The sequence below is a fragment of the Sus scrofa genome, chromosome 2 (genome assembly GCF_054392235.1).
Source record: "Sus scrofa isolate SSC_HxYL_T2T_F1_AM1 chromosome 2, Sscrofa_HxYL_maternal_Yorkshire_Landrace_v2.0, whole genome shotgun sequence".
Classification (NCBI taxonomy): Eukaryota; Metazoa; Chordata; class Mammalia; order Artiodactyla; family Suidae; genus Sus; species Sus scrofa.
In genome coordinates this window covers 10,561,764-10,575,753 of record NC_139384.1, presented here as the reverse complement: position 1 = coordinate 10,575,753, position 13,990 = coordinate 10,561,764, and the positions used below count along the sequence as shown (strand labels likewise).

General features: G+C 49.7%; 1 protein-coding gene across 2 annotated transcripts in view; it reads left to right on the top strand.

The window, feature by feature from the left end:
- Window positions 1-11,518, top strand: part of LOC100523945 (pregnancy-associated glycoprotein 2) — a 32,755-nt gene extending 21,237 nt beyond the window's left edge. The window contains exons 1-9 of one of the 2 annotated variants that reach the window (XM_005660830.4): window positions 2,799-2,899; window positions 4,192-4,357; window positions 5,467-5,584; window positions 5,677-5,795; window positions 6,850-7,049; window positions 7,975-8,091; window positions 9,615-9,756; window positions 9,844-9,942; window positions 11,209-11,518. In XM_005660830.4, the coding sequence (XP_005660887.2) occupies window positions 2,799-2,899; window positions 4,192-4,357; window positions 5,467-5,584; window positions 5,677-5,795; window positions 6,850-7,049; window positions 7,975-8,091; window positions 9,615-9,756; window positions 9,844-9,942; window positions 11,209-11,361 (1,215 nt within the window). In that variant the 3' untranslated portion in view covers window positions 11,362-11,518. Of the gene's footprint in view, window positions 1-2,798; window positions 2,900-4,191; window positions 4,358-5,466; window positions 5,585-5,676; window positions 5,796-6,849; window positions 7,050-7,974; window positions 8,092-9,614; window positions 9,757-9,843; window positions 9,943-11,208 lie in introns of those variants that run through there. The other variant, XM_085011000.1, reaches the window with a different exon arrangement.
- Window positions 11,519-13,990: the final 2,472 nt, after the last annotated feature.

Here is a 13,990-nt window from a genome sequence, read left to right as displayed (position 1 = left end):
CCTTCCACTCCCCCATAAAATTAATTTTTTTTTGATTTTGGTTTATTCTTCCACTATTTCTTATTTTAAATATACATACATGTGTATGGAAAAGCAACAAACTATAAGCACTGTTCTGGGCCCTCTGTTCTAAAGTCTAAACAATATACTGTACATATAGTGGAAGGAACTCTACTCAATTTTTATTTTCTTCTTATGGCCATTCGTGAGTCATATGGAGGTACCCAGGCTGGAGGGCAAATTGGAGCAGGGCTGCCAACACCACAGTCACAGCAATGCCAGATGTGAGCTGCATCTGCAACCTAAGCCACAGCTTATGGCAATGCCAGATCCTAACCCACTGAGCCAGGCCAAGGATCAAATCCACATCCTCAAGGAAACTGTGTCTAGTTCTTAACTCTCTGAGCCAGAACGGGAGCTCCAACTCAATATTTTATAGTAACTTTAGGGGAAAAGTGTCAGAAAAAAAAAGGATATACATGTATGTATAACTGAATCACTTTGTTATACACCTAAAATAAGCAAAACATTATAAACGAACTATGCTTCCATTTAAAAGAATAAATTTTTAAAACAAAAAAAAAAAACTCAATTTCACTACTAATAATAAAAATGACCCCCCAAATCTAAACAATATTCTGGGGAGACCTCACTCATTCTATTCCTCTCTCCATCTGCATTATAACCAGGGTACAGCTGCCCCATATAACCAATTTGATACTCCCCTGTGGAATGCCACTTCAGGTAGGTTTCTGATCTTTGTCTTTTACAAAGAAGTTTACAGTGAACAGCTTGCCCATATGATGTTTTGCAATTTGCCAGAGTATCTTTGGGATAAGCCACTAGCAGGAGAATTGCTGAGTTAAAGAACATGTGTGTGTTGTTTGCTAGATACTTTCAGGCCCCCTGCACATGGACTGAACCACCAAACCTAAATTTTAACAATGTGAAAAAATGAAGAGTAAGATGCAGTGGCCCCCACATCATTTGTCACCCAACTAGTGACCAGGTCAGCCTCCCAATTTTCTGCCTAAAGGATAGGCCTGGACAGATCTCAGGCAAGAAGGAACACTCAAGACCAGGGAGCCCTGAAGGAGCTGCAAAACAATGTCATCTTTGCTTTGGCCACAATAGCACTTTACCCAGTAGCCCCATTCATCTCAGGCTGAGCAGAAGCTCAGAATAGACATTTTTGGTCTTCTTTGATTGATAAGACACTTAAGAATTTGTTGCTCTTGGAGTTCCCATGGTCGTGCAGCAGAAACAAATCCGCCTAGGAACAATGAGCATGTGGGATTGATCTGTGGGCTTGTTACGTGGATTAAGGATCTGGCGCTGCTGTGAGCTGTGGTGTAGGTCCCGGAGATGAGGCTCAAATCCTGCATTGCTGTGGTTGTGACTTAGGCCAGCAGCTGTAGCTCCAATTCGACCCCTAGCCTGGGAACCTCCAAATGCCGAGGGTGTGGCCCTAAAAAGCAAAAAATAAAACATAAATTCAAAAAAATTAGTTCCTCCTTGTATGATTGATTTGGCAGACTAAATGTTTCAAGGCATGGACAATATTGGGGGAATTATATCAGGTGCGCGACAAGCAGAAACTTTTCTAATCCTTGGGTTATTTGCCCCCAGGGGATCTTTACAGAGGGATGGAAAATTCACAGGTCTCTAAGAAGCATTCAGGCTCTAAGAGGCATTCAGGCTCTTATTCATTCAGCCAAAGTGAGTGGAACCCCTGCTTCTATCCCTCTTGACTCCCACCTCTTGGCCAGAAGTAAAAGCATGTGTAGCCTGCAGGATGAATCCAGCTCATACTTGCTTGAGGTTGAGATCACACTATGATTTTTGAAAAAGTAAAGAGGAAGACAGAGAGAGAGAGGAAAAAAATTAGGAGCTAACATTTGAAATCAGGGGATTTTACATAAACATAAACATCCAGATTTCTGACTTCTCTGGAAAACATGCCCAACCAGCCTGCTTTCCAGCATGGCAGCCACTCAGCTTGGAGCTGAGGAGAGGCTGCCCCAGCCCAGGATGCCCATCCAACCAGACCATTCTTTGCTCTTGCATCCTCACCCATGAGTTTGTGAGAACTGCCCTAGACTGCCAGCTCCCTGAAGACAAGGACTGCCTGTGTCTGACTCATGTTTGGCTTTCTGGCATCTGACCTGGACCCCAGCACACAGGGTCCTCCATTAATGTGTGTCGGATGAGCAAAACATCTTTTGGAGGCATGCATCCCATTTCTTCCAATAGTAAGACTGTGCCATTGGAATTCTGCTCCAGCCTTGGTTTCTGAAGCTGATGGGCATCCCAGAGGCCATGATCTGTGCCATGGGTCCCGACCGAAAGCCACTGGTATGTCAGTGGGCTGCCCCTCAAGCCTTCACTTTGACATTTGATCTCTGTTCCTCCTTCCAAGCTCCTCTCCAACAGAGGCAGCAAGGCACACCTCATGAAGTGATTTCAAGGAGCACATGAGACCTTGAAATGTCAAGCATAGCCTCTAGCACTTATTTTTATCATGCTATTAGCGATGGTTCTTCTCCAACATCACAAGAGTCTCCCAACTCTTTGTTAGTCCGCACTTCTGTTTGGTTGTGCAGCCAAGCCCCAAGGAAGAAATTGTAGTAGAAATCTCTGTATGCTGAGAATTTTCTAAGTCCACTCCCCAAGGACACTGATGGAGGTAAAGATCTTATCAGGAGATCTGTATTTCTTATCAGGTCCATTAGTGGCCGACAGAGGACAATTCGGGCATGTCAGAGCATATATAACTAGGAGCTTCTGGCCACCACTGCATGCCCAGGAATTGCTATTTCCTGAGTACCTGGACCCAGGAAAGAAGCATGAAGTGGCTTGTGATCCTCGGGCTGGTGACCCTCTCAGAGTGCTTAGTCACGTAAGTATGGGGACCAGAAGTGACATCATCTCTCTCTCTCTCTGGAGTATTTCTTGTCATCCTCTTATTCATCTACCCATCATGGTTAGAAGGGAATGTCATCATTCCCTGACAGTCTTAAACTTCAACTCTCACTGATTGGCAAGTACCTTGCCATGGGACTTTGGAGTCTAAGCATCTTGGGGTTGGTCTCCAGGATTGCACAACTCTGGGTCAAGAGTCACACAATGACCTACGTGAAAAAATGGCACTCCTTGTATTTCTTCAGTGCACAATCTGTGCAACGGTCAGTGTAGTCTGGTGGAACAGCATTTCTCCTACATTTGCTCCTAGGTTTTCTCTCGGCTCTCCCTCCATTTCTGTGTGTATATATTTCTGGGGCTTCATCTCTGTATTTCTCTTTTTTTCTCTCCATCTCTTTGGCTATCCCCGTACATGTAGAATTCTCTAAGGGTTTTTTTGTTTGTTTGTTTTTTCTTTCTTAATTTTGCTTTCTCCTTGCTTTTCTACTTCTTTTTGTTTGTTTGTGTGTTTGTTTTCTTTTTAGTGCCACACCTGCAACAAATGGAGTTTCTCTGGCTGGGGTGGAATCAGAGCTACACCGGCTGGCCTATGCCCTAGCAACAGCAACACTGGATCCAAGACAAGTCTGGGACCTACACCACAGCTCATGGCAACACTGGATCCATAACCCAGTGAGCCAGGCCCAGGATCTAACCCACATCTTCATGGATATTAGTTGGGCTCATTACCACTGAGCCACAGCAGCAATTTCCCCTAGCCTCTTAATTTCCATAATTTATTCCCCATCTCCTGGCTGACCACAGCAAAGGCACAAACTCCCCTGTCCTGCATTTCAACTTCCTCCTCTGCAAAAAGAGGATCATGATGACCCTTGGGCCTCCCTCCCAGAGCTGCTTTGAGGCAGATGCAGCAGGGTGGCAATAGCAATGGTAACGGCTTCATTGTTGAGACTTCCCATGTAGAAGGTGCACTACATCCATCCTCTTACTTACGAGCCAGCACATTCTACTTAGGGTGTGGGGTTATTGTTTTCAACTTTTCTGCCAATGAAAAGACTGAGGATCCAAGAGCTCATATAGCTTATGCAACATGAGACAAAAGAACCTGTATTTGAACCTGGGATTCGCCATGGTCTTTGCAAGACGACACTCATAACATTGCTTGGAAAATACAGGGTCATTGCAATGCAAAATGTGACAGTCATTCTACAACATGGACAGCTGTTGGATGTCTCTTATTTTTTTCCTTCTCCCAATGCACCTTGCAAGAATCCCTCTAAGGAAGGTCAAGTCCATTCGAGAAAACCTCAGGGAAAAAGGGTTTCTGAAAAATTTCTTGGATGAACATCCTCATGACATGATCCGGAGCCGCCTGACCGAAAATTCTGCCCCACAGAAGAAAAACACTACACTGCCCCTGAGAAACTACTTGGATGTAAGTGGCAGGGGAGGATGGCCCCACAGCGCCCCCTGGTGCTCTGGTCTAGCTCTGGGTCTACTCTGGAGGTGCCAGAAGGGTGGTAGGGCTGGGGGGGCTCCTGCAGAAAGCAAGAGCCCCTGGGGGGGGCGGACAGGGGCCTCATACCCAGAAGAGAATGCGTTCCCACCCTTAACTCTTGGTATGTGATTACTGGGCCCAGCAATGACCAGGTGGCAGGTAAACATCCATTTCTGTGCCAAAGATATGTCATCGCCTTGAGGAAAATTTTTCTTTTAGACCTAAGGAAGCTACTGAGCTTCAGATCAAGGGCGAACCATGTCTGATCAAACAATAAGCCAACTCCAAAGCAAGTTTGAAGCCACAGGCAACAGAAGGGCAGCCTCCAAAGTCCCAAAAATGATACTAGTAAAAAGTTATTGAGCCCCTTTGGTGGGTGACACTATAGAAATCTAATACTATATGGTTATAGCTACTGATTTTATTTTATGTATTTTATTTTATTTTGTTTTGTTTTGCTTCTTAGGGCTAAACCTGCAGCATATGGAAGTTCCAGAGTAGGGGTTGAATCAGAATTACAGCCTCCGGCCAGAGCCATAGCCAGAATAATGTGGATCTGAGCTGTGTTTATGACCTACACCACAGCTCACAGCAACACTGGATCCTTAAGCCACTGCACAAACCCAGGGATCAAACCTGCATCTTCATGGATTCTAACCCGATTCACTTTCGCTGATACACAATGTGAAATCCCATGGGTACTGATTTTTAGAAAGGTCTTTTATCTTCCTCAAGAATGCAGAGCCCAGCCTGAGACCCAGGCAAAGAATAAATGAATGTCACATAAAAGGGCCAGCTGTGTGCTGTTGACAGGACATGCTTTGGGTTTGGGCAAAAGAAGGAGAAGGAAGTGCTCAGGCTGGGCCTTGAGGGGACACTGGAGAGCTGCTCCAATGAGGCACTGGCCTGAGTAGAGGCCATGAGCTGGGGCTGTGAGAAAGGGATTTAAGATGCCATGGGACAGCTCGAGGTTGCTGGCACCTCAGGAAACCAAGGTGACCAGGGCAGTCGGTTCTACCCTGACCACCCCTCCCCGACCCCTATAGAAAGTCTATGTGGGCAACATCAGCATTGGAACACCGCCCCAGCAGTTCAGCGTGGTCTTTGACACGGGCTCATCTGACACATGGGTGCCCTCCATCTACTGCCAAAGCATGGCCTGTGGTGAGTGCCCCCAATCCGCCCCTGTTGTGCTCCCCCCAACCCCCTTCTCTGTCCTGGGCAAGCTGATGGACACTCATCTCCTCTGTCTGCAGTTACACACAACACCTTCGACCCTTTTCAATCCACCACCTTCCGGTTCCCAGGCTTCATCGTTGAGCTACAATATGCTACTGGGGCAGTAACAGGATTCCTTGGCTATGACACCATTCAGGTAATGTGGACACCACAGGGTGAGGCAGGGAGTGGATTTTCTGCTCAGGTGACACTTTGCTGGCAGCAGGAAGGGAGGGGATAAAACACACACCTTTCTATTTCCCCTGACTGGGCCTGGCACCGTGCCAGGCACTTCCATTGTGATCATTGTTTAATCCTGCAGCCCTGTCCTGTCCCCAAGCAGGTACTAGGATTATCTCTTGCATAAATTAGGGAACTGAGGTGTAGAGAGCAGGACTCTGGCAAAGGTCACCCATCTGGTAAGCAGTGGAGCTGGGCTGACCAGTCAGGACTCGTGCAAGTGTGGGGTTTTGGGTGGAGAGAATAAAACTGATCTGGGAACCCTGGGGGGCAGCCAAGAGCATCAGGCACTCAGGCGGAGGAGGCAGGGGGCCGCAGATGTGGGAGCAACCTGCTAAATGCATTCTTACTCTAGGGGGTCTTAGAGAATCTAACTAAACTAAGGCCAGACTCCCCAAAGTTGCCTGAGTAGTATTATCTTTCCCTATCTCTCTCTCTTTCTCTCTCTTTCCCTTTCTGCCTCTGTCACTAGCTCACACACAAATATACACACACACACAAACATACACCAAAAAAGATTTTCATTACAACCTTGCAGCTTCACTGTATAATGGACATCTTTCTTACTGTGTGGATGCAGAATCCACAATGCATTGCAATGAACTCATCCCTTTCTGTCATCGGATCTCAGGGACGCCAAAGAGAAGGCTACCCTGCTCTCTACTCATGTTCTCCTCAGGTGGGAACCATTTGGTCCTGCCCTGAGTCTCACTCTCCACCCAGGACAAGGGCATAAGGCCAATCTACTAACTGTAGACAGCATTTGCCAAAGGAGCGGCCATGGAATGAAATCCACAGCCCCTCACAAACGGAGACGGGATCCCCGTACCAGTTTGGTTGATGATCAAGCCAGGGCTCAGGCAGGCCTTAGTTCTCTGCAAGCTAATGGCATGTCCCTGGCCCCCACACCCCAGCCCATCCCCAGCTCTGCTTCCCAAACTTTCACATCAGAACATACCTTTCTCTCACAGGTGGGGGACCTTATCATCAAGGACCAGGCATTTGCTATAAGCCAGTCGGAGGATGACGTGGTCTTTGAAAATGCAGCATTTGATGGCATCGTGGGCCTAAGTTTTCCCAGCATGGCCATCGAAGGGACCACCCCCATCTTCGACAGTTTAATGAATCAAAGCCTCATCGCTCAGACTGTCTTTGCCTTCTACTTGAGCAGGTGAGTCTGAGTGGGACAAGCCCTCTCTCCACATCAGCTGTACGACACTTTCAGTTGCATAAAAATTTGTAGCCTACGTGAACCAGAAGTTTCCTGAGAGATAGTCTAGACCAGGGTAACCAACTGCACTGCAGGGCCACATTTGGCCCTGCCAGCTGGATTCTATAAATACACTTTTATTGGAACACAACCATACTCCTGGGCCAAGGGCAGCACTTGGTCCAGGGAGGTGGAGGGAGGAGGAGGAGCAGTGGAGGGGTCAGGATTCAGGCAGGAGGAGGAGAGAACGGGATTCGCTGACGGATTCGATAAGGAAGGAAGGACAGGGATGGGGGGACTCTTTCTTCCTCACTCACATTTGACCAGGAGCCCAGGACCAGCTAGAGCACTGGCAGGGGCCAGTGCGAAAGGAACATGTGGGACCCCTTGTGGAAAAAGCTTGAGTTTCAGGACAGAGATGGCAGAGGCACGGGGCCCTGCTGAACAGGGGGCCCATGGACAGCACAGGTCACGGGCCCAGGAACCTGGCCCTGGGTGAGCCTGATCCATGCCCTTGGCACCCTCAGGTCTCAGCTTTCCTGAAAATTGACAGGCTGGCCCAGTGGACACCCCAGCCCTCCAGACTGGTGTTCCCTGAGCGCCTCTCTTAGCAGTCTGATTGCGAGAGGGGACCAGTCCTTCTAGAAAGGCTGGGTGGTCAGACCCCAGCCAAGATGCTTAGGCTCAAACCTCTTCTAGCCACTCATTACCTGGTCAGGTACTCAACCCTCTGTGCCTCCATTTCTGCATCTGTTAATGGGATCATAGCAGTGCCTCTGATGGGTAGATAAGCACAGCCCTCAACAGTGCCTGCTGTGTGGCCAAGTTGAGAAAAGCCACCTCTTACTGTCCTACACTCAGCCCTCCCTCTCCCTCCTCTCCTCAGCAACGCACAGGAGGGCAGCGTGGTGATGTTTGGTGGCGTGGACAAGAAATACTACAAAGGAGACCTCAAGTGGGTGCCCCTGTCGCAACCCCACTACTGGCAGATACCTTTGGACAAGTAAGCTTCTCCCTCTGAGAACCACCCCAAGGGTTGTCCCACAGGTGAACAGGACACAGGTAGGCACAAACACATGCATGCACAGACATACGGTGACACACAGATACACACATACACACCACAGACAATGACACACTTAGAAACACACACAGAGACACACATAGAGACACACACAAGCACACAGACACACCAAGACACACAGACACAGACATATACAGACAGACACACACACTTCCCAGAGGTTTAAAATCCCCCAGGCCTCCTGACCAGGGTCCTAACCAGGTTCCTGACCAGGGCCCAGAGATGCTTGTGCAACCCAAGGACGCTGCAGCTACCATGATGGGAGGAAGGCGGGGAGCATGGTTTGAGGACCCTAAAGTGTCCTGAAAGGAGGATCAGGGAGACTGCCATGAGCCTGAGCAGGCTGGTGCTACGATGACCAACCGTCCTCGGCTACCCAGGCCCAAGCAGGTGATTAGGGCACAGGATCGCCAGTGGGAAAACAGGACACGTCCTGGACAAACTGGGAAAACGGGTCTCCTTAGGGAGAAGCTACCCAGCAGTGCACAGAGGTTGGCTGCATTCCTGAGACTGGAAAGCACATCAGACAGAGAGATACCTCCTGACCCTGACCCACCCAGCCCCATCCCAGGCACACAGGGGGACAGGGGCTATGGCAGAGACCACCAGGGTGATGGAATCCAAGAGTGGCCTCAGAACGAGAGGCAGGAGTTGAGCCCCTTGGACAAGAGCTTCCATGTCCTTTGGAGGTCCCTGGGCAAGCTCGGGCATTGCCTGCCTGGGGGCCTCAGTGTCTGAGCCAGCCCAGGGGGCAGGGCTGGGGGACAACCTCTCCCATGGTATCCTGTGTCCCCCTCCCCACCACTCTAATGAGCATCTGCTGCCCCAGAGAATCTCCACCGTCACTCTGGGTGTGGACCCATTATTTCTCAGACACCAGAAACAGTGCTCTGGTTGTCCCTCATTCGTGTCTTCATTCATTCATTCAACAAACCCATGGCGTGGATCTGCTCTGTGCTGGGCCCTGAGGATACCCCTTGTTCTTACAGACCTAGCATCTAGGAAGGTGGACATTCAGGAAACAAGTCCCACAAAGAATGAATTACCACTTTGCTCCAGGCTAGACATGAGGAAGTGTGTACAGAGAAAGGCCAAGAGTGGAGAATGATCTAGTCGGGAGATGGGAGGGGGTGGCGGGAGAATTCCCTGAAATGTGACAATGAAGCTGCAACCCAGATGATGAGGAGAAATCAACCAAAGGGGATGGAGGCCTTCTAGACAGGGTGACCAGCTTGTGCCAAGGCCCTGAGGCACAAATGAGCCCAGTGCATTCAATAGTTGAAGGAAATCAACGAAGGTGAAATGACCAAGCAAATGAAACCAGAGTGGGGTCTGAGCTGGGGGATTGTTCTGGAGATCGTTGCAGTGAGGCGGGGGGTGGCAGTGGGGTGGGGGGGACTTCAGAGTGATCCTGGTGTGAATTTGGTCCCACTGTCTCTCAGGATCACCATCAGAGGGAGTTCTGCTGCTTGTAAAAACGGCTGCCAGGGCATCCTGGATACCGGGACCTCGTTGCTGATGGGCCCAAAGAATCAAGTCTACAAGCTCCATAAGCGCCTCCCCGGCATTTACCTACGGAATGTGGTGAAGGATCAGGCCACAGGGTCACTCTGGGGCTCTTCTCGAGAGAAGTATAAGGTGTACCGACCTCTCTCCCTCTTTCTCTAACAGTACCTGATCCAATGTCAAGACATCAACTCCCTGCCCGACATCACCTTCACCATTAACGGCACCGACTACCCAGTGCCTGCTCGAGTCTACGTCCAAAAGGTGAGGGGCCAACCCCGGGGGCTGGTCCTCATATCTGGACTCGCAGGAACCATTGGGCTGTTGATGTCAGGAGGATGGGGCCCTCTACAGATCAAGATGACCACGGCAGATGCTGCTAAGACCCTCCCCCCAACTCCCCTCACCTCCCACCACCTGGGGGTGGGGGAGATGCCCAGCGCCTCCCACAAAAGAAACCTCTTGAAGGCAAAGGGAAGACTAGGACAACCACCATCCTGAAATAAAGATGGAGACTCCACCCCGGGCAGGCACAGTATCAGGCACAAGGAGAGGGGACCACTAAGGGCCTCAGCCCTCAAGGAGCTTCCGGGCAACCAGGGCCCACAGATGGATGACACAGAATCCCTGTGATCATCAGGCTGAGGGACAAGGGGGTGGCTGAGGACACTGCCAGTGTGTTGTCCCACCAGAGTGGTTCACAGTCTCCCTGCCCATCTCCAAAGTGCCCTGGTTTGGATGATGATTAGAGGGTTTCCCGAGTCCTAGGCTGCACCTGCCCTTCGTAAGCCCCAGGTCCCCCTCTGGGAGCTGGGACACCAGACCAGCCCTGTGCAGGGGTTGGAGGCCCTCCTGCATGAAGGGGACACAGTGACTGCACAGCCCCTGGCTCAGACTTGAGCGTTAATGCACGTCAGCTCCCGATGGGAATTGAGAGGAGGCTGAAGGAGCTCAAAGAAGGCTGTGAAGAAGAGAGGGAATTTCAATGATTGTAAACCCCCAGCCTCATGGAGGGGTGAGAAGCCCCTCTGGGGTGGAGGCAAATCAACACTGGGCTCCGTGCCCACAGCACCCCTGGGGGCTCTGCCAAAGGATGCCAGGGTCAGGAGAGAGGGGAGCAAGAGAGAGGGGCAAGAGAGAGGGGAGCACTGGGCTAAGTCATCCAACCCAGCCTGGAGTGGCCAAGGAGGGTGAGCAGGGGTCCAGGAAGTCCACCCAAGTAGAGGTGGGGAGGGGGGAGAGGCACTGAGCGCAGCCTTAAAGAACAGGTTGTGGGGAAAGGGGCAAGAAAAGGCCTTCTGTGCAGAGAGAACAGCCAGCCTGGGGCAGAAGGAAAGAAACAGCATGGGGGAGCTACAGTCTGCCTGGTTTTTGGATGGACACGCCACTTCTGCAGCTGCTGAGAGAGCCACGTGGCTCTCACCTAAGGCAGGAGATGAAACCCAGAATCTGCAGATCTTGATACGGGGTGGGGTGGGCAGTGGCAGGTGAGGGCTCAGGCTGACGGCTCTGTCTTTCCTTCTCCCCCAGAGTTTTAATGGCTTCTGTCTGAGTGGCCTTAGAGCACGCACAGACACTTTCCCCCCCAAGACGGCCTGGATCCTGGGGGACGTCTTCTTAAGGATGTACTTCACCGTTTTTGATCGAGGACAGAACAGGATTGGCCTGGCTCCCGCTGTATAAATGCTGGGGCTGCTTCCAGAAACAATCAGGCCCACCCTCCAAACACACGTTCGTTCACACCTAGGGCATTCTCGCCCAGGGAGAGCCACTTGAATGGGGTTCCATGCTCTGTAAAGCCCTGTCTCTGTAAAGAATAAAGGATTGCCTTTGCAACCAACCAGCGCCTCTCTTTGAGTCTGGGCGATGCTTCATAATCGTGTAGGACTGGACGACCTAGTCTGAACCACAAGTGAGAGGAGCCCATCTCCATGAGATTTCCAAGAGAAGGATACTGGGAATCGGGGATGGAAGGATACTGGGAATTGGGGATGCAGAAACCAGAGCAGATCCAAAGATCTCAGTGATTGGACCCAAGTCATCAGAAGCCGTCAGCTCACTCTTTCTCTCACTCACTCTTTCCCTCTTCTCATCTTTCATTCTCTAGCCTCACAGCTTTCATTGCTCAGGCTTCTAAACACTAGGAAGAACTCTACAGAGGCCTGCCCAAGGGTTTTATATCTCTAAGGCATCTAATCCCTAGCGAAACAAGCGGAGAAACTATCAGAGTACCAGGGAAGGCTCTGATTGTTCCACCTTAGATGATGTGTCCAACCCTGGACCAACAATCATAGAGGGGGTCATGGGATACTATGATCGGTTTTACTTGGTCATGTGGCCCTGCCAGCCAGCATCTGATTGACAGTTCCTTCCAGAACCATGTGACTTGAGCTGGGGAGAAGTGGCTGCAAAGGACGTGGCAGAGGGATGTTCCAAATTAAGGAATAGTTTGTGTCTACTGCAACAACTGTGCTGCTTTCTCAGAGGGATGATAAGGGGTAAGAAAAATAGATGCTAGGAGTTCCCTGGGTGTAGTAGTTAAGGATTGCTCCTGTGGCTGGAGTCACTGGTGTGATTTGCATTCAGTCCATGGCCCCTATACATGCCACAGGCCAGGCAAAGAAAATAATAGAAACAAAGATTATATTCTTCCCATCTCAGAGGATAATGAGGGTGGCTTACTGCCTCAGAAGGGCTCTTATTGAGACCCTGCAAACTAGGATGTTCTCCTTGTCACCCATCCCCATTTACCACCTCTCTGCCACCAACACTGGCAGTGTTCTCTCTAGCCCCACTTCCAGGTTGACAGACCTGTGTGGATTCCTGAGCCATCCCCACCATTTGGGGGGCCCAGCCTGGCCTGCACCTTGGCCTCTCATGCTGTTGACAGGGCTGTGTGTCCTGTAAAGGGGGGGGGCACCGGGTGTACAAAGACTTCAGCCTTTTGGAGCTTCCTCCTGAGGGTGGAGATGCAAACCATCTGGCTCCAGCTGCCATGGTTGGGCACGTTTGCAGACACAGGAAGATGCACAGGCTGGACAGCAGGGGATAGAGGCAAAGGAGCCCCTGATGGAAGAAGGAACAGGGAGGAATAAATAAGATGGAAAACACACCCATCTCACCCAAAGTATCTGGACTCTACTTCACTCAGGCAAGAAAATGTCAGCTACAGGACTGTCTTCCTCCCTTCATCTTTTCATTCAATACAAATTTACCAAGCACTTGAACTATGTGCCAGGTACTGTGGTGGATCCCAGAGACAGAGGGCTGGGTTAGGAACCCACCACCCAGGCATGGAGACAGATAAACAGAAAACCCCCAGTGGCAAGGGCCAGATGGAGAAAACAACAGAGGTGATGAGATCAGAACTGGTTTTTGGCTAAATGGAGACTCAAGCAAAGAGTTTGTGAGACTCACTTTCCAAGTGGTCTTCATGGGACCATAAGTAATGCCTCTCCTGGTGAGAAACCACCAATAACAGTCATAATAACCAATCCCAGTTGATGACACGTGCAGTCTCCCTGTTTCCTCATGAGCCCCTGCAGGGCATGATCCCCATGGTACAGATGAGGGAAGTCTCCTCCCATCTTCTGGTTCTAGTACCAGTGATAGGCACACAGTAGGTCCTCAATTAATTAAATGAATGGATGGATCAGTAAGTGCTTTCACTAAAACATGCCACTGCACCCATGTCTGGGACCATGCATGATGTCACCATGGATTATTTTGATAATAACAACCTGAAAGTGTCAGGTTTTTCTCCCTAGATGAGCCTAATGGTGGGGCTGAGCCTGGTGACTATTAATAACTCTGCTATTCTTGAGTCTATACACTGGCAGCCTGTGCCACCAACCTGAGGATAAATTCTGATTTTTCAGAGCAAAATCTTGCCCCACCCTCTACATTTAGCCCTTTACTAATTGCAGACCAGAGAGATTTATAGACTTCATTGAGAGAAAAAGTTGGAAAAACAGGAAAAAAGATAGATCTAGAACCCTTCTTGTAAGAGTATAAATTGGTGCCATATTTTTGGAGATGATTTGTCCTTAAAAAAATGTATGGCCTCTCTCCCAGCAATTTTGCTTCTAAGTTTTATGCTAAAGCAATGATCAGAAGCACCCACAAACATAAATAAGTAGGATGCAATCCTCAAAGTCTCTTACAAAAGGGAAAATTTTGAGACATTCTGAGCCTCATTAAAACTAAGGTGTCCACAGCATAGGCAGACCCTCATGCAACTGATTTAAAATTGTGTTTTAGGGAGTTCCTATTGTGGCTCAGCATGTTAAGAAACCAACCAGTATCCATGAGG